Source organism: Enhydra lutris, unplaced genomic scaffold (genome assembly GCF_002288905.1).
Source record: "Enhydra lutris kenyoni isolate GAN:26980312 unplaced genomic scaffold, ASM228890v2 scaffoldscaffold86, whole genome shotgun sequence".
NCBI lineage: Eukaryota > Metazoa > Chordata > Mammalia > Carnivora > Mustelidae > Enhydra > Enhydra lutris.
In genome coordinates this window covers 3,138,216-3,166,211 of record NW_019154170.1, presented here as the reverse complement: position 1 = coordinate 3,166,211, position 27,996 = coordinate 3,138,216, and the positions used below count along the sequence as shown (strand labels likewise).

The following is a 27,996-nucleotide window of genomic DNA, read 5'->3' as shown; positions in this document are numbered from 1 at the left end:
TGTCCCACTTAAAATCCATTAGGCTGGGAGGGGGGTAAGATGGGGAGTTAATGTTTAACGGGGACAGAGAGACGCAAAAGTTCTGGGCATGGCTGGTGGGGGTGGGGGCCCAACCGCGGGAGTGTACTTCATGCCACCCAACTACGTGCTTAGGAACAGTTCCAATGGTGCATTCGAATTTATGTGGATTTTACCACAATAACAAAACTTTACACTGTGCACCCCTGAGGCCGTTTCTGCCTGGAGTCCTGGCCCTCCTCTCCCTCCTCATCAGCACCTGCTTCTGCCAGATCCTCCTTTTGCTGCTGGGGGCCACTGTGACCACCACCTTGCCCCTCCTCCAAGCCCTTTCCCACCCAGAGGCTTGCGCTAGCTGTCCCCTCTGCCTGCGCACCTCCCCACAGCTTGTCACCTCTCAGCTCATGTGTCACCGTCTCTCCAGGCCCTCTTGGACCACCCCCTCCTCCACCCTACACAGTCCTCTGGTCCTATTTTCACAGCACGAATCGCTGGTTCAGATCCAGTCCCGATTTGCGTGTCTGGGGCCGGTCTCCCCCTCCAGGCTGTGGACTCCGTGAGGACAGGGATCTTAATCCCCAGCAGTGTCTCGCATGTAGCGGGTGCGTGACAAATATTTGCTCAAAGATGATCAGAACACCGGTCCCATCCGGATGCAAAAACCCTCCTCCTGCCATTTCCTAGTTCCCCAAAATTCTGCTGGTCACCGTGAGTCTCAGGGAGGGACCCCCAACCGCCTCACTCCCCGGAGACAGAGCGGACCCAGAGCCTTGGGGGCCGGTGGTTGTAAACAGTTTTATTGATGGGGAGGGGGGTTGGGGGAGGCAAACTCCAGAGAGGGTCCAGGACTCAGCTGGCCACTCAACTGGCATGCATGGTCAGCTGGAGGTCAAGGGAGAGGTCACAAGGGGACGGGTGGCATGGGACCCTCTGACCACCCTGGGGCCGTATTTACAGTGGGGCCCGCCCGCCTTCCCCGCCCCCCCCAGACCACCAAGCCCTTTAGACATCTGCTGCCAGTATGACTTCTGGGCAGGCCCTCCCGGCCCCCCTGCCCGGAACCCCTTCTTGTCTCCCCCTCAAATTCCTAACCGGCACCTTGGAGGCCCCCGGGCCTTTTGGAAGCCCCGGCGCCGGGTCAGCCAACGCCCAGGCCGCTGGGGCCACCACCTCGCACACAGACAGGTACACTGCACGCGTGGCCCACCGCGACACACACACACACGCCGGCAGCAGCCCTCGTGGGCACACACACGCACCTTCCTCCCCTTCCTGGCCCCTTGCACACGAACACGGCATGCACACACACACACACACACACACACCCACACACGCCAGGAGCCTGGGTTGAGGAGGGGCCTGGAAAGGGGCGGGGCGGGGAGGTGGGGTCTGCAGATGCGGCCCCTCCCCGTCTCACCGCCTCCAAGCCGCGCCCCCCCACCCCACCCCGGCTGACACCCCGAGAACGGAGTTGTGCAATTGGATAGAAATCTGCAAAAGAAACGCCAATTGGAAAACAAACCCAAATCCACGCGCAGAAGGTCAACCTCAAATCCATAGCACATTCCTCCCGCCCTCCCCCAGCCCCAAACCGCCTCAGTGTCCCGCGGCCCCGGGCGGGGCGGGGCGGGGGCGGGGCGGGGGCCGAGCTCCTTGTGCTTCCGTGTGGCCGAGGGGCCCCCCACGCGGGCGGGGGCGGGGGTCTTGAGCACCCACTGGAGCTGGGCCGGCTCTCTCGCTCCTGGTTCCCGTGGCTGGCACCGCCGAGGCGTCGGGCCCCGGCCTAGGGCACGGGGGGCGCAGTCCTGTCCGTGCCCCCGTAGGCGAGGAGGTGGGCCAAGTCCGTGCCGGGCCGCACGTGGCGGCCGCGGTGGCGGTCGCCACCGGGCCGGGCCTCGCCGCTGTTGAACGTGTGCGTGCGGCGCAGGGCTGCGGCCGGCGGGCCGTGCGGGCCGGGCCTCCGCAGGCTGCCCGTGGGCGGCGGGCTCCAGGGCCGCGGGAGGCCGTCGGCGGCGGCGGCGGCGGGGACTGGGTCCGAGGGGCCCGTGGGCGCCGACACGACGCGCCGGCGGTCCGGGCTGGCGTGCGGGGTGAGCGGGAAGTCGCCGTGCGAGGCGCGGCCGGGCCGGGCGTAGAGGCGCGCGTCGGGGGCCGGCTCGCCGGGTGCGGGGGTCGCGGGCGGCGGCTCGGGGGCGCGGGCGGGCGCCAGCAGCAGCAGGGAGGAGGAGGCGGAGGCCGGGAGCAGAGGGTGGCCGTGCTCCCAGGCGCGCGCGCCCAGGGCGTGTGGATGCGGCGCGGGCAGGCGCTTCTGCGGCAGCGGCGTCTGCTCGGGCGTGGGCAGCAGCCCCGAGTCCAGGTCGTGGGGGCCGCCCTGCAGCAGCGTGGCCTTGGCCCAGCCGTTCTGCATCAGGGGGGCCAGCAGGGCCTCGGGGGGCCCCCCGGCGCCGCCGACGCCGCCGACGACCACGCCGCCGACGCCGCCCCCCCGGCCCCCGGGGCCCGCCGCCCGGCGCTCGCCCAGCCGGCTGACGCTCAGCACCGCCTCGCCGCCGCCGTGCGCCAGGATGGCCTCCTTGTCCTTGCGGCGCGCCAGCTCGCGCCGCTCGCGGAGGCCCACGTACCAGCCCACGCTGAAGCCGGACACCACGGCGCCCACCACGAAGGCCGCCACCGACGACGTCACCAGCAGGTTCACCGACACCAGCCCGGCGCGCTCCTCTGCCAGGCTGGCCCGCAGGAGTCCTGGCCGGGAGCGCCCGCGTGAGAGGGGCCTGGGGGACCGGCCCGGTGCCCGCCTCCCGCCGCCTGGGCCCCTCCCCGCTCTGGCTGTCCGGGGGGGCCTCTCCAGGGGTGGTCTGTCCGTCTGTCCGTTGGCTTCTTGGGGGTCTCTGTGTCTCTTTCAGAGCTCGTCTGCCTGTCTCTTGGGGTCTCCCTGTCTCCTGGGGTCTGTGCGTCCTCTCCCCAGGCTGTGTGTCAGCTCCGTGGCCTGTCCCTCCCCTGCCACCCCTCCTGGAAGTGGGACCCCTGCCCTTCCAGGGCCCTGACCCCGGCCACCACCCCCAGCCCCCTATCTGGGCCTGGGCTGCAAAGGGCACTAGGAGAACCCTGGGAGTCCCCCGCTCCCCTCCCCTTCCCCACTCCACATACCTGTGCAGTCCCCTAAGCTTGAGGTGCTAGCCCCTGACACGTCCTGCTCAAAGGTGCCTCTGGCGGGGTAAGAAAGGTGGTCAGCAGAAACCTCTCTCCCAGCCTGATCACCGGGTGGGTGGGTCACCCTCCCCTACGCCCTCTCCCCCTAGTACCTGGTGCCGGGGCTGAGGAAGACACAGGAACCATCGGGGGCCCAGCCGCAGTAGGGGTCCTGACTGCCGATACAGTTCCTGAAGCAGACAATTGACCCGGCGGCCCGTCAACCGCAGTCCCTCACGGGGCAGCGCTGTCACTTCCAGGAGCCCACGTGACAAATGTGCGCCAGGGGCTAATTCTTCCCCACCTTGTAGATAAGTCTCGGGACAGTTCACGGTTGCCCAAGTGGCGGACCCGCGAAGGGAGCCCGGGCATGGTCACTGCCACGATGGCAGGCTCAGGGAAGGACTTCTCCATGGTGAGGGCGCACGCTGAGCCTAGGAGCCTACCAGAACTTTACATCTGATCGTGCCCCCCCTTTTAAAGACAGGGAGACGGTGGTCTTCCTGGCCCCCGGCACCTGCTTCTGCTGCTCTTAAAGACGTCGGTCAGATCTTATACCTTCCTCTGCTCACAGCCCTCCAGGGCTCCCACCTCTGAAAGCCCAAGTCTCTGCCCTGCCCCACGGGACCCTGCCCCTGCATGACTGCCCCACCCCCTCCCTCTCCTCCTCTCTTCCCTCTCTCCCCCTCGCTCTGCTCCAGCCAATCGGGCCTCCTTGCGGGGCCTTTGCACGGGCTGTGTCCTCTGCCTGGCTCATCCGCTCGGCTCACTGTTCAGTGAGCTGGGAGGCTGCTGGGCCCTGGACTTGACCTTGGCTCTCAGGGCCTCCTGTGCTCATATCCCCTCGCCTCCCCCTCACCTCTGCAGCCTGCCCCAGGGGGCACTCACTTCATGCAACCTGAGTACTGCTGGCAGCGGGCCACGGGAACGCGGACCACGCAGCGGGGGAAGGCCGCCAGCAGGCCACCCGAGGCTGTGTCCAGCTCCAGGCTCAAGAGCCGCCGCCCTGCCTCGCCGTCGCCCGACCGTCCACACCTGCAGGTGAGCAGACTGGTGAGACTGGAGGGCGAGCCCCATCTCCCCACCCGCCGGTCCCACCTCCCGACCTCTGCCCCCTGCACCTGTCTGGCCGGTAGGTCTCAAACTCCTCCAGGAAGACACTGGGCCCAGTGGTGCCCGAGGTGCTGGCATTGGGCCAGATGAGGAACTTGAGGACGGTGCCCACCTCGGAGCCCAGGAAGACAACGGTGTGGTTGCCCCAGGGACCAGCGCCCACGTCCACAGCCACTCGCGTCAGCTGGTGCCTGGGGCAAGGGTGGGCAGGGGTGAGGCTGGTCCTAGAGCCCCTGAGGTGCCCTGGGCACTTGGAGAGACACCACCCATGCCAGGCAAGGTGGGCGTGGGAACATGGGTGCCCATCACAGAGGGACAGACCCCCAAACTGGGCCCCAGCCTGTGCCTGTCTTCCCCTTCACCTCCCTCCCTCCCTCCCCCCTGTCCCTACCACGCGGCCCCCGGTCCCTGCCTAGTTAGCTGTCTGGAGGGCCTGGCTGCAGCAGGATTGCTCTCCCCCTTGCCCTCGTGCCCACAGGTGGCCCCGTTCTTCCTCTGTACCTGTCATCCCAGCCTGGGCTCTCGTCACCACTCACTGCCCGCCCCCCCGCCCCGGAACCCCAGCCACGCCTGGGGACTGACCGCATCAGAGTCCGCACGATCCAGGGCGCGTGGCCCAGAGAGGGCACCGCTTCGTCCATCAGGGGATGGGTCTTGACGAAGTTGAGGATCTCATCGGGGAAGGCGCTGGAGGCGTTGTACTGCATGCCGGGGGCCGCACAGCACCCGGGTCTAGGTGGGGAGGAAGTGGAGATCAGGGCAGACTCGCCCATCCCTACACAGGGGCTCTCACTTGCTGGGGGGACTGGCTGCCCTGCCCAAAGGGCCTCAGTTTTCTGCATCTGGATAATGGGTACAGCCGAACTCAGTCACACAGAACCACCTGGAAGTCCCAGCCCTTCACCCTAGGGTCAGGACCCCACCCGGGCACCTGGCTCAGGATCAAGGGGGCTCTCACCGGGGCCGTGGCACCTGATCCTCCGGCACGGGTGTCCAGATGGACTCGGGGGACTTCTGCTCACGGAAGCGGCCTTCAAACACAGCGGCCACCTGAGTCATGTCAAAGGCGCAGACAGCTGAGCCGGGGATGCTGGGGAGTTAGGTGAGAGATGGCGGTGAGGCTGGTGGAGGGCGCTGCCTTGGACAAGCGTGCCCAAAAGCCTTTGTCCCCATGAAGCTGTCAGATGTTCCATCCCCAGGGCCAGAGATGCCTCCCCCACCAATACCGTCACCCTGCTTCCTCAACAGGGCTCAGACTGGACCACAGGCTGGCCTTTCCACAGCCACCCGTGTCCCTCCAGGGCCACCCATCATCACTTGCCTGGACGCCCAGTTTCCCAGATGCCACTCTTGTTCCCTCGCAACCCATGCCCCAGGGGGCTTTTCAAAAATGCATGTCTGACCTTGTCTCTCTTCTGCTCCTCACTCTTCCATGGCTCCCTAGAGCTCTCAGAATATAGTCCAGACTCCTCCCGGTGGCTCGCCACCTCTCTGCCCTCATATCCCCTATGCTCCCCCTTCCTCCCTCCTCTCCAGCCATGGGGCCTCCATCCTATTGTTTAAACATACCAAACTCACTGCAGCCTGAGGACCTTTGCACATGCTACTCCTACAACTTGGAATGTTCTTCCCTCTCCTGCCATCTCACACCGTTGGTGGCTCGTTCTAATACTCCCTCCTCCAGGAAGCCCTCTCTGACCCCCTCCTCTAAAGGCAGAGGATGAGGACATCCCCCATCTGGACTCTTCTGACCAAGGGGCCATAGAGGGTCAGTAGCTGGCTCTGTCCCACCCCAGCCTGGGGCTGACGCTGCTCGGGAGTCCCAATCTGGCCCAGCCCAGGACCCAGGGAATATATGATGAATGTGGGAGCTCTCTGCTCCTGTCTCCACAGTGCCCCAGTCTGCTCCCCTCGGGGTCCTCTGACCTGTTGCTGGGGGTGGAGAAAACAGCGAGGACCACGGGCCGGCCCCCCAGGCTGACGACACCGGTGACGGCCTGCAGCACGTTGAAGTAGAAGTGGGAGTCCCCGGGCACAGAGCAGTTGAGCCGCGCCTTCAGGAAGGATGTCCACTGCTTCTCCAGCACCCGAGGGGAGCCTCCCAGGTCATTCTTGCATACCCGGGCCACGCGGGACACCACCACCTGGTGTGACAGCAGACAAAATGGGGGCATGAGCCCCGTGTCCTCAGGCCGCACTTGCCATCACCCAGTCCGGGATGGAGAAGTCTGTTGACTCGCTGTGTGACCCCAGACAGTCACCATACTCCTCTGAGCACCATACTCCCCAGCGGAATCATGGGGATGTCAGTGATGGCCATGGCAAGCGTGGCTATCCCCATACGCATCTCACGTGTTTACGGATCGCTCACTGTGCACCAGGGACATAATCTTCATCATCTCCTACATCCCTCCCAAACTCTACAAAGGAGAAGACTGATATCCCCATTGTATAGATGGGGAAACTGAGGACCAGAGAAAGAGAAGCGACTGGCCCAGCATCACACTAGTAGCAAATGGAAGCATTTGCACTTAACTGTCTGGCCGCCTGCGCGGAGTGAGGGATAGGATAGATGGGTAGGTGGACGGATGGCAGGATGGATGGATGGATGGACGAGTAGACGGACAGATGGGTAGATGAATGAATTTGAAGGAGATAATGCTGGATAGTAAGAAAAATAATGTAGGAGATAATGTGTGTATGGATGGATGGACGGATGGATGGATGGGTGGGTTGGTGGATGGATGGACAGACGGACAGACGGGTGGATGGATGGATGGATGGATGGATGGGTGGATGGATGACGGCCGAGTAGATGGGTGGGCAGAATGGACACGAGTTGATGGAACTTGGGGGCGCTCAGGAACACACAGGGGGGTGGGTGAGTAGAAGGTGTCTGAGAAGGAGGGTTCACAGGCCGATGGATGGACAGCAGGAGAAGGACAGGTAAGCGGTTGAGACGTGGGTGGGTGGACAGGCGAACAGCAACCAGGACTCGAACCCAGAGGCGTTACCTGCCTTCAAACCCATGAGCCTCACCCAGGGCCATGTGTAACAAGTCCGCTCCATAAATGTCTTCCACCCTTGGTGGCCTGGTCCTGGCTGGTGTGGAGGGTCTTGAGGACCAGAGGGGGAGGGTGGAAACTCTTGCCCCAGGTGGGGATTCATGGATCCGCTTCTGCTCCCCAGTTCCCACCACTAGAGCCTCTCAGCTGCATGCCCCCCCCCCCACTAGGGCCTTTTTGGGGGGGGAGAGAGACACCCTCACCTTCTCCAGGTAGTTAAACTCCATTGCGATCTCCCGGAAGAAGAAGTAGATGTGGCTGGCCCACTCCACCGCGTGGACAAAGTAGGGCTCTGTAGGAGAGGAGGGGTCAGAACCCAGCCCCTGACATGAGAAATGGAGTTTCTGGGGCTGTGAACACATCAGCTCGGGTGAATGCTTTTACAGTGAAGGGGGGACACTGGTCGATTACCCAGACAAAATAAAATACTCAAGGATGGGGGGGGTGTTGGGTGTCAGAATCCTAAAATCACTGTGTCTACCGTCCATAAACAGCAACATCTACTATTTTGGTCACCTTCCTCCCTCATGTGTTGAAGAGCTAAGTGCCCGCTAGTAGTTCCATTTCGGGCTTCCAAACCACCCATTTCCAGCAAGTTTTACTTTAGATCCAACTGAAAGCTCTCCTCTAGCTTTCTCTTCAAAGAGGTCAGTAGGTGCCCAAGATGAGATGGGGGTCCCCTCCCTGTCTCCTCTGGGACTTTTATTCTGGTGGGGGGATTTGATGAACGCCTGCCCCACCTTTGAACCACTTGGAGTCATGTTTCACGGTTCGCAGAGTGGGCCGGTCCCCCAGGCTGCGGTAGATGACAGCATCGATGGCTAGGAAGTCGGTAACTGTGGCCGTGAAGAGCATCCCTTCTGGATGGCCGTGAGTTAGGGGAAGCAGGTGAGAAGTTACATCACAGACGCCAGGGGCAGGGTGGGTCCAAACTTGATCTTCGAAGACTGAGCCCAGAGCCCAAGGAAGCTCCTGTCCCTTGGTTGAGCCCTGACCCCATCTAAGCCCGAGCCCAGGCTCATCTCTAGCTCCCCCCGCTGAGCCCTGACCTTGGCTGAGTGCTGACGGTGGCCAAGATTCTGTTTCACAGAGTCACCTTCATCATAACCCAATTCCAAGAGCGGGACACTGGTCAGGGCTGGGGCCCCATCAAATCGTCAGAGCTGGGGGCACTCACCAGAGAAGAGGGCAACGTTGGCATGTTTGGGGTCGTAAGGGCAACGGGCCATGCCGCTGATGTTGTCCCCCAGGGGCTGCAGTGTGTCCATCTGTGGGGGGGATGGGGCCTGAGTGACAGAGCTCCTGGCCACCCCAGCAGCCCCCCCAACCCGTGAGGAGTCCTGCCTCCACCTTGGATGCTGTGTGAGTTGGTCAGCCATGTAATCTAGGGCTTAGTTTACTACTCTGTGAACAGGTCTAAGAATCAAGTTCAGTTAATCCTATAACTGGCTTGTAGCTTAAGTAGCTACGGCTTCCTGATCTCTTTTGGAAGCTTCCTCTCCAGCTCCCGGTGAGGGGCCGAGGAGGGCATATCCAGTAAGGCTTCCCGTAGGAGGTGACGCGGTCTGGGGAAAGGGCTGGGCCAGCGGAGGGCCAGTGAGCCAAGACCAGGAGGTTGGACCTGGGGCACCAGGGCTCCGAAGGGCGGGGACTCACTCACACTGTAGTTGGCACAGACGGGGTTGAAGGCATTGGAACCGCACACAAAGAGCGTGGATTCGTCCCGAAGAAGCAGCACCTTTACAAAATTTCGACACTCGCCCTGGGGTTGATTGGGGATGGGGAAAACAGAAGCCATGGTGGGCGTGGCCCCGGGTGTGGGCGTGCCCGGCGTAGAGGGCTGGTGGGGAGCCTGCGGGGCGGGGCCGGGGATATGGGCGTGGCGAGGACCGGAAGCACATCAGGGTCTGAAATGGGACTGGATCTTCCAAGTGACTGAGGAACCCGCCAAGGCGCCGAAATACTGTGCATCGGCGGCCACTGAAGGGATGGAGTTCCGGCCACAGCAAGGCTGTGGGCGTGGCCATGCGTGAGTACCGCTTGGGGGCGTGGCCAGGCTCCGGGCATAGCCATGTCCACGCGAGGGTTCTGGCCGCGGACGATGACCAGGACCACTGCGCATTCGCTAGCCGGGCTGGGGCGTGGCTGGAGGCGTGGCTGGGGCGTGGCCAGGGCCACTCACCTCCTGCTTGCCTTTCATCCGACACACGTTGATGTCACTGGGGTTGGAGCGCCAGGTCAGTTTCTAGAGCAGAAGAAGTGGTGAGGGGAGCGGGATCCCTGCCGCCCAATTCTTGCTCCCCGGCACCGGGTCGGGGCCCCCTAGCAGGAGCCTCGAGTGCCGCCCCCACCCCTCCCACCTGGGCGCCCGCCTCACCCGCTGGTACCGCAGCTCCGTGGCCGTGGGGGGCTCCAGCTCCACCCGGTACAGGTTGTCCCTGGGGCAGAGGAGCCTCTAGTGAGGATGGGCGCCTCCAGCCCCCGCCCCCACTCTGCATTCTCCTGGCGACAGGTGTGTCCCACACGTAACACGCAGGGGTGTGCCAGAGCCTCAGCCACAGGCGACTCTGACGCTGATCACGCCCGCGCGTGCTTGTGGGTGCCATCACGCGCCTCCCCAGGCCTTAAAGGACCCACAGGCCCTAGCACACCCCATACTCCTTGACACGCCCCATCACGCTTACACGCCCCGCGGCCTTGGGGTCCTATTGCCAACATGATGGACTGTCCGATGCCCTTCATCAGGTCCCATCGGGTGCCCCTCCCACCACCTCTCAGCCTCCCCCAGGCTCTTCCCTCCACTCTCCCCCTGCCCCAGAAACTGCCTTGGTCAAGGTGAAGTCCAGCAGTCACTTCAACGTCCTCCTGCCCCTCATGCACTGTCTCCCTGGCCCAGCCCCCCTCCTCCTAGGAGCTCCTTAGAGCTCCACCCACTCCCCTCCTGTGCAGCCTCGTCTACTCTCCTGCCCCCACCCCTGCGTCTATGGCAGGACAACACCCACAGTTCTGACTCCAGCCTGGCCCTCCCCTGAGCTCCAGACTCAGGGGTCCAGCTGATCTTGGAGGTCTCTTTGCAGGGGGCTCCCGGGCGCCTCACACTCAGCTCAGCCACGCTGCACCCAACTGTCCCCCACACCCGCTCCTGCCTTGTCGCTCATCTCTGCTGAGGCTGCCCTGTCCTTCCAGGGGTGAAGGTCACAACTTGGGAGACACACTCAATTTGCCGCTTCTCTTCACCTCCCACAAATCAGCCCGTACTGTCAGTTCCGCCTTTAGTGTCTACCACGAATTTACCGACTTCTCATACACTCCCCGGGCACCACCCTCGTCCAGCCGGAACGAGGGCAGTCACCATCGCCTGGGTCCCCCCCCCCATCCCTTGGTCTGTCTTTCCCACAGCAGCCATCAGGAGGTACCCATGAGCACCTGAGTCAGAACCCCCTCCTCTGCCCACAGCTTTCCACGGCTCCCCCCTCACTGGGGTAAAAGCCCAAGGCCTCCCTGAAGCCCACAAGACCCTGCACAACCTGCCCGGTCCCCTCCCCACCCTCCCCACCTCCCCATCTCTCCCTCCTCCCCATCTCCCCCTCACCCACTCTGCCCTAGCCAATTGGGCCTTGTCAATGTTCTCCCAACACGCCAGGCCAGATCCTGCCCCAGAACCTTTGCACAGATTGTGTTCTCTGCCCCCATTTCTCCCTCTCCCCGAGAGGTCCCCGTGGCTGGCTCCTCATCATTCAGGTCTCAACTGAAATGTCACCTTCTTGGAGAAGCCCTGGAGCCCCACATCAGCACCCTCTATAGAGACCCAAGGAATCCTGACCAAGGAACTGTCTCCACCTCCAGACACACCATAGCGGTCTCCGGGCTGTAACAGGTGGAGTTCGGTCAACATCCTTTATAAAATCCCACCCCAAAGATGCTGATCTGAACTCCAGCCAAACAATATGACCCAACACGCAAACCTCCCCAAAATGCTGCCGCCGGCCCCCCCACACCTCCCCCTGCACACTCTGCCCAACGATCCCTCATACCTGTCCCCAATGAACAGGGTCCTGTTGACACGCAGGACTCGCTGGATGTGGAGGTCGTCAGGACCCTCTGCGGGGGTCAGGCGCCCCGGCCCGCTGCCCACGAACACGGGGTAGTGGTTCAGGTCTGGGGGAGGGGTGAAGGATGGCTGTGACCCAGGGCAGGGGTGAGCCTGGTCTGGTGAGCCCCTGGGGGAAGTGAGCAGCAGACCCAGCTGAGAAGTGAGACCCTCCCTCAGGTCTCCGGCTCCCCCGGGACCCCCACTCACAGTCTCTGGGGGCCACGCTAATTGGCGGCGGCTCCTCGGGGAAGAGGCCGTTGGCTCCCCCCAGTAGCAGCAGTAGGAGCAGTGGGGCCGGGCGAGGAGGGGGCGCTCGCGGGGTCCGCATGGCGAGGTCGGGGCGACGAGAAATGAGACCTGCGGGCGAAGGCCGGGCGGTGAGCGGCGCGGCCTGCACTCCCGCCCTCCGCCGCGAGATGGCGCACGCGAGCCGCAGTGGTCAGGACCTTCCAGTGCCAAAACACTCCCCATCCGGGTAATAATAAAACCGAACGCCAGCCGGGGCAGTAACAGTAACGCCAGCCCTTGTTTAATGATCAGAAGGACTTTCTAGGGGCGCCTGGGTGGCTCAGTCGTTGAACGTCTGCCTTCGGCTCAGATCCTGATCCCAGGGTCCTGGGATGGAGCCCCGCATCCGGCCCCCTGTGCTGCGGGAAGCCTGCTTCTCCCTCTTCCACTCCCCCTGCTTGTGCTCCCTCTCTCGCTGTCTCTGTCAAATAAATAAATAAAATCTTAAAAAAAAAAAAATGAAGGACTTTCTGACCACATAGCAGTGAGAGCTCCGGAAACGGTTTCTAACCAAAAGCTAATAAGTACAATATTTAAATGACTGAAATGAAATGATATTAAATAATTTTTTTAAAAAACACCAAAAAAAATCACGATAATGAGAGACACAGCGCTTAACCACATGTACTTAAATAATTCAATCCCAAAACAGATATTCAAGAATCCTTACAATTAAGTCACAACAATCCTGGGGCGTCTGGGTGACTCGGTCGATTAAGCGACTGACTCTTGATTTCTGCTCAGGTCGTGATACCAGGGTGGTGCGTTCTAGCCTGCCGGAGGCTTCCCTGCTCAGCGCTGGAGTTCGCTTGTCCCCCCTCCCTCTGCTCCTCCCCACCACCGCTTGCTGCTCTATCAAATAAATTAATAAATACATAAAATCTTTAAAAAAACCCACAACAATCTTAAAATGAAAGGCTCCAAAAAAAATTTCAGTCTCTCAGAATTTTATAAACCACAATCTGGGAATTGCCGTAGTTTCAAATCATAGAATGTTCCAACTGGCCGGGGACCTCAGAGGGGCCCGGGTGAGTCTGACTTCCTTCCCAAGTCCAGCCTTTCTGACCTCTGCTAGATTACCTCTGTGACAGGCACCTCACTACCTCTCAAGCGAGCATGCTTTCCGCTCCCGTTCAAGGTATTTGAAGACCCAGCCCGGCTGTGCAGCGTGGAGACTCCCTCCGGGTGATGATCGGTTGGTGGAAGTGTGAGCAGAACTCACCCTCTGGAACCCAGCCCTCCACACCCCTACCAGCGGGGGTGCAGTCTGGAGGTCCTGAGTGAGAAACCTGCAGCTTCGTCCTTCCGGGGAGCCTCACGCAAGCCCTGTGCCTCAGTTTCCCCGTCTGAGCAGCAGGGACATCGTTATGCCCTGTCTTGGCCTCAGAGCTCCAAGATTCCGAACCCCAGGAGGTGAAGGTGATGTGGGAACTTTGGCCCTGGAGAGCCTGCCTCTGAGGATTCAGGGCCAAAAAACAGGAAGGCCTTGCGTGGACCAGCAGAACTTCCTTTTTATGACCCTGAACTTCCAGGATTTGTGACTCAGCCGATGCCCGGATCCCACGTGTCCATGGGACAGGCCTCTACTTCCTTAAAAGCTTCCTTCCCTGACTCCTCCCCTGCTCCGCAGCCTCCCATGGCTCCCAGTGACCCCGGTCTGGGTCCCAGTCACTACATAGCAGTCAAGGCCTCCGCCCCCCCCCACGCCCCGTGAGGCCTTCCGCCCACTGCTGCCAACTCCACCCTCAAGCCGCCCCGCCCCCAGCCTCCTCCCTCACAACACCTGCCTGGGTCAGCACAGCCTCTCAGGTGCTCTGCCCTTTTTTCTTTAATAAACATTTTCTTTTTATATTGTGTTAAATATATATACCATAAATTTACCATCTTAACCATTTTTAAGCGCACAGCTCAGCTGAGCACACTCATAACATCATGCAAACATTCCCCACCCTCTGTCTCCAGAACTTTCCATCTCCCCAAACTGAGACTCTGTCCTCAAGAAGCACAGAATCCCCATCCCCTGGCTCCCACCGTCTCCTCTCTGTCTGTGTGGATGGGACTCCTCTGGGGCCCTCCTGGGAGTGGGGTCCTGCGGGATGGGTCCTTCTGGGTCTGACTCCTCTCCCTGAGCCCAGTGTCCTCAGGGTCCCTCCGTGTCATGGCAAGTGTCAGGGTCCCTTCCTTTCTAAGCCTGGATCCCATTAATGTTTAACGTAAGAACCTTCCAAAACTTCCATTCTCTGGCACACAGGGCTCCCGAGACAGGCTGCAAGAGTTCCAATCCCAGATCCAGCATTTACATGCTGTGTGACCCTGGACAGGGTCTGCCTCTTGGCCTCAGTTTCCTCATCTGTAAAATGGGTACAGGAGCAGTCCTGATTTCACAGCCTGGGGCGGGTTGTTAGCACAGAACCTGGCACAGCACAGGTGCTCCGTGAGTGCTGATTATTATGCTCCCTGTGGCTGCTGCTGCCATGGTAAGTTCCAGAAGTGGGGGCTGCGTGTCTTCCAGGAATTACTTTGTAGAGTCCCCCACTGGCTCTAGCTCTAGGAGTGGTGTAACAGTCAGCCCATTTTACAGATGTGAAAACTGAGGGTCTGATTTGGGGTCTGCGTTCCCACCGGAGAGGATGCGGCAGCTGGGTCAAACCCAGAGCTCTCGGGCTCCAGGAGTTTGCTCCTAGGCGTTGGGCACCCTAACGACCTCAACACCCTAATGACCACAACAAGATCAATAATCACCCAGCCGCTGCCCTTGACCCTCAACCCCGACAGGCTAATAGTAACTTAATACCAAAGTTCAAGGACGGGCAGACTGAGGCCCCAGGTCAGGATGCAACCTCACAGCTAACGTTTTCTCCTGTTTTTCTTAACTTTGTGATGCAGCAGCTGGAGGCTAAGAAGGGGTTCATTTGCGCCCTGTGTCCACCTGCCCCACAGATCCATCCAAGGACCCCTGGGCTGACCTACACTGGGCTGTTCTTGCCAAGACATGTTTCTCCTATCTGTTCCTCAACTGAAGGACAGCCCCGGTGTCCCCTAACCAAATTATGGGGTGTTGACCTCCCTGTCCCCTCCCTGTCCCCTCAGTGCCCTGTAGCCCAGCCCCCACCTCCTACCTAGTCTCCTGGCCTTCAGTCCTGCCCCTTCAGTGTCCTCTTCAAAGGAGCAAAGGAGTCTTTCTAGAACTCAAATCTCACCTGCTTTTCCTGCTCTAAACCAGGGTGTCTTCCCCTTGACACTGTTGACATTCAGGGTGACTATTCTCTGGGGGGCCGTCCTGGGTACTGGGGGGTGTTGAGCAACATCCCTGCCCCCCTCACCTGATGCCAGGAGAACCCCAGTGTGATAACCACAGATTTCCGCAGACATTTATTCCGTGTCCCCTGGGGGGCAAAACCAGCTCCAGCTCCGCTCTGAACCCTTCTATGGCTCCCTACTGTCCTCAAAATGTAGTCCCAGCTCCTCTCCTCCATTCTATCACCACCTCTGGATATCTGCGCATGCTGTTCCCCCAGCCTGGCCCACCTTCCTCCTGCTCCCAGTAACCTGGTAAACTCATTCTTCTTGGACACCTCCTCTAAGAAGCCTTCCCAGATCAGCCCAGCTGGGCTTCCTCAAGGCTCCCAGGTGCCTGTGTGTCCTCCATTAGTGCCCTGATCATCCTACCTACTAACTGCCTGGCTGTCTGTCTTCCCCGCTGGACTGTAAGCCTCCTGAGTGGGCAGGATAGGGTCCTGGCCACCACTGTGTCCCCAACACCCAGCACAGGGCCCTACATACAGTAGGAGCTCAATAAATACTAAAGGTATCAAACACCAAGCACTTACTATGTGCCAGGCACAGTAAAAACTTAAATTAACTCATTTAACCCATACCACATACCCAAGAGGTGGGTGCTGTTTATACGTCCCTTATACAGATGGGGAAACTGAGGCTCAGACATCGACGTCATGGACGAGGGGAGCTGAGCTGAAACCTGCTGCAGAACGGAACCCCACGTGCTCTTTCTGGGGAGTCCGGGCCACGTTGGGGCCAACTCACTGTACCTGGCCTCGGTTTGCCCCCTGACCTGAAGTTCCTGGAGGCCTCGGCCCCTCCCCCAACCCCCTCAAGACCATGTTTCTCTTCATGAGACTCAAGGCGCCTCTGCCAGCCGCCACCCAGCGCCTGCCCACCCAGATGAAGCCCCACCACCTGCCCGAGCACCTGGCCACCGAGAGCCCCCACCAGGGCCAGCACCAGCACCGTGGCCAGCCTGTGCACCCTGCGGAGTGGGGGGGCATCCCTTCACCCACATGTTTGCCTGCCCGTGGAAGGGGCGTGCCTCCTGCCTGCGGCCCTGGGGACCCACGGGGGGGGACGGTCATAAGGCCACAGAGCGCCAGCCCCCATTCAGGAGCCTCAGGCTGTGGCAGGACCTCCCCGCAGGAACCCCGACCATCACTCCAACGTGCAACACATGGTCCCATTGTACAGATGAGAAGACTGAGGCAGAGGCAGGAAACCCTCAAAGCCACCCTATTTGACCCTCTCGGGTCCTCAGGGAGCCCCCGGACCGGACCGGCTTCCCCACCCCTTAGCTACTGTAGCCTTGACATACGTTCCAGCTTCCTTCTGGAAGACTTCTCCCACCCGGCACTTCGCCAAGCCAGGGTGTTGGGCTACCGTTGGGCCGGGGACTTCAGTGAACATTTTAGGACCAGCTGGTAAGTTCCAAACAACAGACAAAACATAAATCTTGTCGGGGTTTTCACTGGATCGGTGCGAACTTATGGACCAGGCAAGTCAGGCCTGACTCGCAGCTGAGGCTCCCACCCCCAGCAGTGCCTCCTCAGTCACCCCTGCCTCAGCCGATGGCTCAGGTCCCACCTGGGAGTCCTCCCCAGCTCCCCCCAGCACCTGACCCCCCAGCCTCATTCCCTCGCCCTCGCGCCCAACGCCAGCAAGTCCCGTGGGCTCTGACTTTAAGTTCACCCAGAATTCTCACTCCTGTCCAGTCCATTCCTGATCAGCCCCCATCGTCTCCCGCTCGGACCCGCACAGTCCCCTCCACCCTGGTCCCAGGCTCCTGCCTTCATCCCCGCCGCCAATCCCACCGTCTGTCTTCCCCACAGTGGCCAGCAGAGGGCGCCCGTGAGCAGTTGCGTCAGGTCGGCTCTCCTCTGCCCACAGCCCTCCAGGGCTCCCACCTCCCTGCCGCCCCGCAAGACCCTGCACGACCCGTCACAACCCCCTCCCCACCCTCCCCTCCTCCCCATCGTCCCCTCGCCCTGCTCCAGCCACACGGGCGCCCTCCAACAGGGCAGGTGCGGTCCTGCCCCGGGTCCCCAGGGAAGGATAACCGCATCTGTCCTTCCTTCAGGCCCCTGCTGCCATGCCACGTCCTCAGAGACAGCCCCTCCAGGCCGACCCCCCTGTATGCCATGCACCCCTAGGCCCCTCCCCACCCTGTATCACACTCTCAAAGGGTCCAACTTAGACCCTTTGCTCCTCTGAATGTGGTTCTCAGACCAGAAGCATCCGCCTCACTTGCAACCCTTAGAAATGCAGACCCCGTGGGGCGCCCAGGGGCGGGGGACGGGGGGGGGGGTGCTCAGATGGTTGAGCAGAGGCCTTGGCTCAGGTCATGGTCTCCAGGTCCTGGGATCCAGACCCACGTCCAGCCAGCTAGGCGAGGGGTCTGCTTCTTCCTCTCCTTCCGCCTCTCCTCCTGCTTTGTGCTCTCTCACTCTCTCAAATGCATAAATAAAATCTTAAAAAAGAAATAAAGAAAAAGAAATGCAGAGCCCCAAGCCCCGCCCCAGACCCACCAAACCAGAGCCTGCCGGTAGTAAGATCTCGCAGGGATCGGCGTGCACAATAAACTTTGTGCATGGGTACCCCCAAATAAAATTATCGCCCACAAATCAGCCTGTTCAGAGCCCATCCGCCGCCCCCCACAGACGGCGAGCCCTGTGGCAGAGGTCTGCGGTCTGCGAGGCATTTTGGTACAGCCCTGGTGCTCGGTGATGGCTTGTTGTGAGTGAATGAACCAAGTGTCGGCATCAGGAGCCGAGTCCGGATCTGCTCTCCTCCCTGGTTCCCCTTGGCCCACGTCCATGGTGTGTGGGTCCCCCACGCGTATCCACAGGCCCCGACATCCACCGCGTGTAACAGCCTCTGCGCAGTCACACGTGCCCATAGTTGCAACCACCATGCATGCATGTGCCCCAGCCATGGTGGGCCGCCGGCACATGTGTGCACACGCCCGTGTGTCAGAGTTCACACACCCATCCCCCTGTGAAGCGGCTGCCTGCCACCCCCATCCCTGATGGCTTTCTGGCCATCACACAGTTTCCGAGGACCTCAACCCACGGTGGGCACCAGGCTGGCCAACCCCGGGTCTAATCTTGTTGGTGGGTTGGGGAAGCGAAGGCCCAGAATGCGGGCTGGATGGACAACACTGTTGGCTCCAGCAGTGCCCGCCCAGGTTCAAATCCGGGCTCTGCCCTCCGACGGTCCCCTCCCCTGTGTGGGCCTTGGCTGTCCCACCTGTAAGTAGCAGGTTAGGACCCATCCTAGCCGACCATGCGATGGGAGGACATGGTGTGGACCAGCGCCATCCGACAGAAAACCGTGACCACACGTGTCCTCTTCCATTTCCGGGCGGCCACACTCAGAAGGGGAAATTCATTTTAATAACGTGTTTTATTTAACCCAATAGATCCAAAATACCGTTATTTCCCCCAGTAATCAATGTTAAAATGATTAACGAGACATCTTGACGTGCCGTTTTCCGCATTTAATCTTTGGAATCTGGTATAGGTTTTGCATTTAGAGCACAGGTCGACTCAGGCCAGCCACACATGGTGCGACTGTCACACGTGGCCAGTGGCTGCTGTTGGTGACAGCCCAGCTCCAGAAATAAGCCTGCAGCTAGGGAGGATTCGCCCACCCTCTCTGCCTCAGCAAGGAAGTTCTACTTTCGATCAACCTTAAATTCCTCTTGCTTCCAGAGGCTCCCAGAAGCTAAAAGCCTAGGGGCTGCAGTTTTGGTCCCTCCTGGGGCCTGGGCATTTCCTGCTCAGACTTTTGAGAATTTGGGCTTGAAGGGCAATGCTACCCTCCCCTCTGATCCCCCTCCCCCCAAGCAAATCTTCACAAGCTCAGCCCACACCACGGTCAAAGCCCTGCGATGGCTCCCTAGTACCCCACAGAAGAAAGAGCCCATTTCTGTGTGCTGACATTTAAGGATCCCCACCCTGGGAATGACCTTAACCTTCACTTGCCCTCATCTCCTGCCAGGCATGCCCTGAATTTACCAGTCAGGTCTTTGCTCAGACTGTCCCCTCTGCCAGGGGGACACCTTCAGCTTTCTCAAGGCCCAGCTGCTCCCCAGAACCCCCCCCAATCACCCAGACATAGTCACCTTGCTTTTGCTCCTTGAAGCCCCCCAGCCAACTCCTGCTCGCCGTCTATATCAGCTCCGTGTGTGGATGTCCCCTACTCCAAGAAGTCCTCCTTGACTGCCCTGGCTGAACCTCAGTGTCCCAGGGCTCCCACAGCCACCAACCCCACCAACCTGGGAGCCTCTGGGTCCAGCTTGCGCTCCCTCTACCCTACAGGTGAGCTACGCATTCACTCCTTAGATGAGCAATTATTGTGTGCCTGCTGTGTGCACTGTTCCAGGCACAGGGACGCAGCAGTGACCAAGACAGTGGCAAAGCCCTGTCCTTGAGGGGTCCCCACTCCACGGGGGAGACAGGGGGTACACATGTTACCAAAGGATGGTAAGAATGGCAGGGGTTGGCAAAGGGGCTGCTCAGGTCTGGGGTTGGGGGACCCCTTGGGGTGGGACAGTCCAGCTGCGGCCTGGGGGTTGGGGGGGGAACAGCGGTGAAGGTGTGGGGAAGGGTGCTCGGCAGGGATAAAGGCCTGGGGGCTGGAACTGTTCCAGGAGCAGCGGGAAGGTCCCAGTGGGTAGAGGGAGGTGCAGGCCCTATTTTGAGAGGGGACTCCTGGGATTCGCGCCCTCTCTCCAGACCAGATAAGGCACCTCCATTTTCTCCTCTGTAAATTAAGGCACCACACCAGGACCCCGTACGCAGGGGTTTGCTTGACACACGATGGCCTCGCTGGGTGGCCTTGGGCCGGCAGCTTGCCCTCTCTGGGTCCCTCTGGGACGCTGCAGGGGACTCAGTGACTCTGGGTTAGGCTCGGAGCCCCTGTTTCTCCATCTGCTGCAGCCTGGAGGGGGGCAGGAGTGCGTTTCCAGTTCCATAGAAGGAGCTGCTGTCCGCCTGCCGGCCCCAGGATTCCAGCTCCGGGGCCCGGTGTCCCCGGGGGGATCGAGTAACCCAGCCCGGCAGCCGGGCCCCTGCGCCTTCCAGGTCTAGTTACCAGCTCTGCTTACAGCTGCCTCCTCCAGCTGCCTCAGTCGCCCCCTGTGGCCGCCCCGTCGGGCTTCGGGGCTGTCTAGGAACTTGGCAGAGCAGCCAGAGGGAGTCCCTGGGGCCCGGGCCGTGGAGGGGCTGGGGAGAGGGGCCCCCTCTCCCTGCAAAGGCCGCCAGACACTGGTTAACTCGTCCCTGGCCAGCCCGGGGTGGGGTGGGGGGGTGCAGCAGCCCCCCTCTGCCCATCGGGGCCACAAAGTTACCTCCGGGGTGCACAGTAGGTGCTCCAAGAATCCCAGCCCGAGAGTGTCCCCCCAGACCCGAACAGCCCCTACTTGCAAAAGAGCGCAAGGATGTGTTTGGGCCAGACATTCTGGGGACCTACTGTGCTCCAGGACGGCAAGAGGGTCGGCTGCCAGAGCTGGGCGTCCTGCAAACCCTCAGTTCGCGCTGATCGTCTCTTTCGAAGGCGCCTCCACGGTGCTCAAGAGTTCCCGAGCCTCCCTCCCTCCGCGCAGCCCACGCCGGCCCAGCAGAGCAGGGATTTAAGCTAAGACGTCAAGAAGCCCCTGTGCAGGGCCCCAGGATTCACATGTCTGAACTCATTTCCTGCCCACCCCAGCCCAGCGCGGTGGAGACCAGCACCAGCATCTCTGCATCGCTGTGGAAAAAGAGGCCCAGAGACGTTCATGTTCTGCCCTAGATCACACAGCATGGGAGTGTGCGGCTGAGTCGGAACCCGGGCCGCTGGGTTCCACTGCCTCTCGCGAGTGCCCGCGAGGCGCCATCTGTCCACAAGGCTGCACAGCCCGAAATGCATGTTCGTGGATAAGCAAGTGGAGAGCCAGAGAGAGGCTCTCCTGTCCCCAGGCCACTGGGGGAGCCAGCCAGGGTGGGGAACAGGTGGAAGAGACAGGACCTCAGGTGGGGGCCACAGCAGCCCCTAGGGCTCCAGGCCCAGACGGAGGTTGGGGGGGGGGCTCCTGGGTAATTAATTTTAATCACTGTTTGGAAATTGGGCCGCCAGGAGGCAAGTCGGAAGCAGCAACTTGTAATTAGGCACGGGGAAGGGGGGGCTGCTTTCTCCATGATGCAGAGACCATTCTGAGAAAATTAAAGTGTCATTTATACCCAGCGGGTAATTAGAGGGCCTGGGAGGGGGCCGCCAAGGGGGCTGGGGGCTCCTGGGGAATCCAGAGTGGGCCTGGGTCTGGGGGATGGACACCCACGGATTCCCAAGTGGGGAATTCTGCCTAGGCCTGGGGGGCAGACAGACCCTGTCCTCAGCCCCAAGTTGAAGGAAATGAAGAGGAGCTGGGCCCTGCTCTTGGGGCCCAGTTTTGGGGGACAGAGGGGAGTAAGGCTTGGTTCTAGTGGATTCCACTTTAAGGAGAACAAAGAGATCTGGTTCTTCCCCCTGGGGTCCAAAAAGGTGGTGACCCAGGTCCTCCTTTCTTGGGATCCTGGGAGCCCTCCTCTCTGGCAGGTTGATCCCTCCACCCAGATTCCTCCAGTCACTCTACCCCTCCCCCAGAGGCCCTGTGTGGGAAGCCACAGGGATCCCCAAGTGGGACAGGACCAGAAGGGCAGATCTGCAAGAGGACACCACTAAGAGATGCTGGGCGGGAAGCAGGCAGGGCTGTGCTAAGTGTTGCTGGGAACGGAAGACCTGCAAGTGAACTTAAAGAAGACAAAGGCGGGATATAGGTCCTGGGGGACGGCCCTGGGGTCAGAGTGGACCACAAGTCCTGGTGAGTCAGGGCTCAGGAATGGCAGAGATGCTGGCAGAGTGACGTGGGCCCTGGGGGATGGGGCGTGAGAACTGTGCATTAATGGAGAAAAGATAGTGAGGGCCAGAGGACCTTGTTTTCTGGGTGACCTCAGGGAATTTGCTACCCCAATCTGTGCCTCATTTCTCCCCAGAGCCTGAGGCTCAGACCTTCAAAGGGAAAATGACAGCAAACACTCAGGGGGCATTTATTGCATTCCAAGCCCTGTGCTATGGGCCTTACCGAAAGGACTAGTGGGGTAGATGGGAGGGGTTCTTCTTAATATTTAATGGTTGAAGAAATAGGCCCAGAGTGGGTGAGTGACAGGCCCAAATTTTCACAGCTAGGAAATGGCCAAGCTGGAACTTGTACCCAGGCCATATGGTCTAGACACTACACTCATAACCACAGTCCTCCCTATGCCTTAGAGAAAGGAGCCCTGTTTCTCTCCACATCATTCTGTGAGCAAGTCCCAAATCTACTCCATCCCCAACTTCTTTCCCCCTTTCCCGCCTCAGCTAGGTTGGCCCCCATCATCGCTCATCCAGACCAGCATGGAGGCCTCTGCCCTGGTCTCCCAGCTCTGGCCCTTGCTGCCTGCAGGCTGTCCTCCCTACAGCAGCCATAAGAGGGCTGTGAGCCCGGGGTCAGGTGCTGCTGCCTTGGCCCACCACAGCCCTCTGGGGTTCAAGCCTCACTGGGGGTAAAAACCCAGGTCTTCCCCTCAGGCCCCCAAGGCCCTGCAAGACCGGCCCCTCCTTTCCTCTCTCTCCCTCACTCACTCTGCTCCAGGCATGCAGGCCTCCAAAGCACCCAATGCACCCAGCAGGGTACTGCCCCAGGGCCTTTGCACTGCCTATACCCTTTTCCTAGAATGCTCTTCCTCCAGATCTCCGCATGACTAGCTTCATCCCATTTCCCAGGTCTCAGCTCAGATGCCACCTCCTCAGAGACACGCTCTTTGACACCATCAGCTAAAACAGCCCTACCCTCCTCAGCTACACAACCCCGGAAACCTTATTATACTTGAGTTACTTTATTTCTCTAGTTGATATCTGTGTCCCCACCTGGCTGTGAGTTCAACAAAGGCAGGGCCCAGTCTGCCTTGGTCATTGCTGGGTACCCAGCATCTCGCACCTAGTAGAGAGACACTTATTAAGTTATCTGTCATCTGAGAGCAAAGACCACATAGCTCCAAATGAGATCAGGTCCAGAAGCCACGAAGTTTCTGCTTCTCAAAGTTACTCCTTTTTCCAGAGTAAGAAAAAAGCAGGACTATGCCCAACATGTTAACTGTATCCTCTTCTTTAAACCTATGGGAGAGAGAATGGCATCTGTGCTTTACAAATGGATAAACTGAGTCTCAAAGTGGGGCACGACTATGTGAGTGAATGAGCAAAGACAGGGACTCAAACTCAAGTAAGTCTGATCCAACTGGGTGACCTCTAAGGGCAATAATTGAGCGAGGCTATCTCAACTGCCCAGGGGCTCTGACTCCTTGGCCTCCGGGAAAGGGAGAAGGTTCTAAAACTATCAAAACATGTAGCCACCCCCACTGCGAACTCCTACTCATCCATCATTGCCCCAGCTTCGATGCCCCTCCTCTGTTCATCTTCTCTGATCCGCTGGGCGGAGACCAACTTTCCCCAGTCCCATTTGCTCCTTGCACATGGGCTCTGACTCCATGCAGCAGAGGGGGCCACCATCCGCTTGTTTCCCCTTCTCCAGCCTGGAAGCACCCTGAGGGCCAACTAGGGACCAGAACTAAAGCCTTTTCTCTGGGATCTCAGTATCACCCAGCATGGGGATGGCACATGGGGGGCCACTAGGAGCTTTTGTTGAGTGACTGATGTCCTCAGCTGCCCCGGACCAGATCTCCCCCAGGGCCCCCCTGGGAACCCATATTCCTCTTCTGGGCTCCTGCAGTTGGGAAGTTCTCCCCTAGGTCCGCTCTTGCAAGGCAGGCTCAGCCCGGGGCCAGCATGCATCCTGGGAAATGTAGTCCATACTGGCCTGGGCCTCCCTCCCAGCAGGCCCTGGGGCAGCCACCAGTGAAGGGTCATGGAGAGGGGCTGGTGGGTCACTGTATCCCTGCCCAGAGGAATGGAAGAGGGGTCTCCGGCCTCCCAAGCTACGTCTGTGGCACATTCCAATGCCTGCCACTTTACATGGACATCCCCAAAGGCCAGATGAACAACCGTGATAATGAGATCACGTGGCTCAGGTCCAGACCTATCAGGCCACACGCTGAGCCCTGGCTCTGGCCGGCCAAACCTGCCATGTCTGGGGGGGTGGGGTCTGCAGCCGCTCCTGGGTAATTCACCCACAGGATGTGGGGCAGGTGGCTGGGGCCTGAGTCTGGGGCTGCCTGGAGCCTCAATTTCCCTACTTCTGCTAAATAAGGCCACACTCACGGTCAGCCCTCGTCACTGCTGGGTCTTGCAGGAATCAGTCTGAGAATCCCCGGCCCCTCAAATGGCTTAGAGTTTCGGAATCACAGTATCTTATACATTATAGTTCAAAAAACCCCACAGTACCTGGAAATTTAGAGGATCGCCTGGGCCCGGACCAGCATCAGGATTATTTTTCCAGGATTCTGGAAAGATGGTTATTGACCTCACTTGCCTGCCTCCTGGGACAGGTAACTCACTACCACTCCAAGTAGCTCACCGGGTGTCCAGGGGCCTGTCTCCTGGTAACTATCCTTCCTTTGGGCTGCTCAAGGTCTAAAATGTTGTCCATTCCCTCCCCTGCTCTAAAACCTTCTGTGGCTCCTAACTGCCCTTGGGATAAAGTCCAAGCTCAACTTGACATTCCTGGCCCCTATCCAGTTCTCAGGCCTAACTGCTTATTATCTCCCACCTTTAAAATAGTCCAGCCACTCAGGGCCCCCTCAACACACCCTGCCCTGGCTATTCTTGCCATCCCTCTACCTCGAATCCCTGTCCCCCCTCTTCTGGCATCATCCTTCCCATCCCTCAAGTCCAATGCCAGCACCCCCTCCTCCAGACAGTTTTTCTGTCCTGACCCTGGCTGAGGCCTCCCAGGACCCCCATCATCTTCTGACAAAGGGCCCGGAAGGCAGGACAGGCCACACACCAGGGTCAGCTAGGGATACCACCTTCCCAGGAGACGGGAGCGACCGGCATGTCCTTCAGCCTCCAGGGACCCAGCTCACCTGTCCTGTGGGCTGACGTCAGGGTCACCTTTCCAAGGACAGTTTGATTTCTATCTAGGTCCAGCCCCAGGTAACCCCAGCAACTACTGTCTCAAGCCCCGGGCAGCCCCTGCAGATGACTCCAGCACCTTCCTTGCCGGGTGGACAAATGCAGACCCCAAACCTACAGGAGGAGGGGCCCCTCCCGCATAAGCCATACCCCCACTGGAGGAGACACCGTCTCACCTCAAAGCAGAGGAGGCAAGGGGACCCTGAGGACACACGGGGGCTCAGCCCCGACAGAAGGTAGGCAGGAACTGGAGGCAGAGTGGAGAGGTACAAGTCCGGGGCATTCTTGTGTCCCCTCCCTTTGCCTCATCTCCCTTCACTCAGGCCCGAAACCCAAAGAGCACCTCCTGGGGAGATGGCAGCCCAGAGAGGGCTAGACACCTGTCTGAGGTCACACAGCTGTGCTCCTCCTCTTAGCCCCAGCTTTTTCCTCTACACTGAACTTTTTCTTTTGGAGAGGGCTGGAGGCACTGGAAACTCCAGGTCTAAACTGTCACGTAGCTCAGAGTGGACAGGGCGTGGGAGTCTCAGGAAACCTTTGCGGGGGGGGGGGCTCCTGGGTTTCAGCTGATGTGGCAAGTCCGTTCTCCCTTAACCCTGTGTAGCAACCCCAGGAGAGGAGAGGCCTGGCTTCCCTCTTTGCCCCTCTGCCTATTTCTTGAGACACAATTTCCCCATCTACTTTTGGGAACAGGCCAGTTCATGTGGCATTTGAATGAAGCTTTTTTTTTTTTTAAGATTTTATTTATTTATTTGAGAGCGTGAGAGAGAGCATGAGAGGGGAGAAGGTCAGAGGGAGAAGCAGACTCCCCACGGAGCTGGGAGCCCAATGCGGGACTCGATGCCTGGACTCCAGGATCATGACCTGAGCCAAAGGCAGGTGCTTAACCGACTGAGCCGCCCGGGCGCCCTGAATGAAGCTTTTGCCAGGCAGTCACCTAACCCGTATTCAAGGGATCTCCTGTGGGCCACAGTGACCTCCCAGCCAACTTCCCAGAGAGCTTAAGACCCCCTCCAGTAGGGCCCTTACCCCACCCGGGGGCCCCAGCCAGCTCCCCACACGCTGTACTCATTCTAAACAGAGTTTAGAACAATTGCCCAGACACATCCCCAAGTTCACCCCTGAAGAAAACCAACAGCGTCTACTAGGATATGGGAAAGAAGCTGGGTGGGGGAACCCCATGAAGGAGGGGATGCTTCAGCCAGCGGACTCCTTGAGAAGCTGAGGGAACCCAGAGAAACATGAAGAAATGCAATTTTGTAAATGCGGTAGTGGGGGTTGGGGAGGGTCTCTTCTGTCGGTCCAGCCCTTGGCCACACTCCCACTTTCCTCCTTAAGCCCAAACGCAGTTCCCCAAAGCTTGAAGGCTTCTTCCTCTAACTCCAAGCCTCAATTCCTCTCCAGTCTTCGGGTGAAAGATGACAACCTCGGTGGGGAGGGGGGCACGAAGGGGCGGGGAGGGTACGATGCCAAAGACCTCAGCCAGAGAGGGCCAAGCAGGGGCTGAGGGTCTGGGAACCGCCTCCAGCCCCAGGACTCTTGCAAATACTCCCAGCTCCAGCATCTACACGTCCAGGGCAGGGGCTGGGGGGTGGTTCCTACAGCAGCGCCCCCCTCTGGGAGGTGCCCTAAACTCTGAGGGCGCCCGCAGGCGGAGAGCAGGGCGGAGGGGGGGGGGCACGTGACCCCCGCCCCAGGGACCAATCAGCGCCCGCAGGAGGGGGGCCACACTGGGCGCCCCCCACCTCTCCCGGCGCGCTCGGAGAAAGACGCTTTCTTTGTCCCTTTGTCAGCACTTGGGGGGCCCCGAACCCCCAGGCCCCCACTGCAACTGAGGGATCCGGAGCGACTGGCTCTCTCCCCCCACCGCGGCCCCTCCCCCGCGGCCCCGGGCCCTGGACTCTTTCTGGGCCGGGCGTGCGACAGGAGAGGGCTCAGGGGCGCCCAAGGTGCGGCGGCTGGACCGCGGAGTGGGGTGGAGGGGCCTCACCGGGCCAGGACCACCGCACAGGTCCCGGGTCCGCCTCGACTTAGCTCTCAGGGCTCCGCCCCCCAGCACCACTCCCCACCCCCGGCCAGCAGGCCCCTGCGGGCCCTGAACCCCCCACCTGGGCCCAAATCCAGCTCCCCAGCGGCGCAGCCGCGAGCCCCGTTATTGTGCCTCCCACGGCCCCCCCGGACAAAGTCTCCACCCGCTGCGGTGCCGACAGAACCCCCATTATAGCTCCACATACAGGCCCCCAGGCAACAATCCAGGCCCCCCCAGCTGCGGTGCCATTAGACTCCCCCATTATGGTGCTTCATTCAGCGCCCCAGGCCCAAATCCAGCCCCTTCAAAGCGCTGTTTCTGGACCCCCCACTACACCGTTCCACACAGTGCCCCCCCCCAATCCCGCCCCCCCCCCCCCCTCCGCCCCTGACAGTCCCCCCCCCACCAGCCCCCCACAACCCCCCTCGCGGGCCAAATCCATCCCCCTCCCGGCGGCGGGGCCCTCAGGCCCCCATCCTAGCGCCCAACCGGGCCGCCCCAGCGGACGATTCAGCCCCCCAGCTGCGTGCCGACAGACACCCCGGGACTGCGCCGCCCCCAGCCCCCTCCCGCAGACGCCCCGGGGCGCTTACCTCGGAGCCGCCGCACCGCGAGTGCGCGGGAGGGAGCGCGAGGGCGGGAGGGCGCGGGCGGGGGGGGCGCTCCGTGCGCGCACCTGTCCCGGCCCGGCCGGCTCAGCCGGGCATCCCGCGCGGGGAGGGGGCTGGGGGCGCGCGCTCTCCCCGCCCCCGGCCCGCGGCGCCTCGCTGGGGGAGGGGGCTCAGCCCCGGCCCCCCGCGCGCTGGCGTTGGCTCCGGGGGGGGCGCTGC

The 27,996-nt window shown here is 60.6% G+C and overlaps 1 protein-coding gene across 2 annotated transcripts; it reads right to left on the bottom strand.

The window, feature by feature from the left end:
• Positions 1-1,670: 1,670 nt before the first annotated feature.
• Positions 1,671-27,805, bottom strand: LOC111161788 (semaphorin 6B). Of its 2 annotated transcripts, none has more exons than XM_022525746.1 (17): positions 27,760-27,805; positions 11,686-11,835; positions 11,420-11,543; positions 9,763-9,823; positions 9,568-9,630; positions 9,046-9,147; positions 8,563-8,653; positions 8,126-8,245; positions 7,589-7,677; positions 6,247-6,464; positions 5,279-5,410; positions 4,903-5,052; positions 4,329-4,511; positions 4,096-4,242; positions 3,321-3,398; positions 3,166-3,224; positions 1,671-2,760 (listed from the first exon to the last, which is right to left on the bottom strand). In XM_022525746.1, the coding sequence occupies exons 2-17, from the start codon at positions 11,804-11,806 to the stop codon at positions 1,802-1,804; spliced, it is 2,697 nt and encodes an 898-aa protein (XP_022381454.1). In that variant the 5' UTR covers positions 11,807-11,835; positions 27,760-27,805; the 3' UTR covers positions 1,671-1,801. The 2 variants fall into 2 exon arrangements, with proteins under 2 accessions (XP_022381454.1, XP_022381453.1); XM_022525745.1 differs by lacking the exon at positions 27,760-27,805 and adding an exon at positions 12,989-13,125.
• Positions 27,806-27,996: the final 191 nt, after the last annotated feature.

Bases quoted from the DNA above. Each gene is read 5' to 3' on its own strand.
- LOC111161788 (XM_022525746.1), bottom strand. From the start codon at position 11,806: ATGCGGACCCCGCGAGCGCCCCCTCCTCGCCCGGCCCCACTGCTCCTA. The intron at 9,631-9,762 runs GTGAGGCGGGCG...CTTCTGCTCTAG, and splicing joins CGGAGCTGCGGTACCAGCGG to AAACTGACCTGGCGCTCCAA. The intron at 3,225-3,320 runs GTACTAGGGGGA...TTACCCCGCCAG, and splicing joins TTCCTCAGCCCCGGCACCAG to AGGCACCTTTGAGCAGGACG.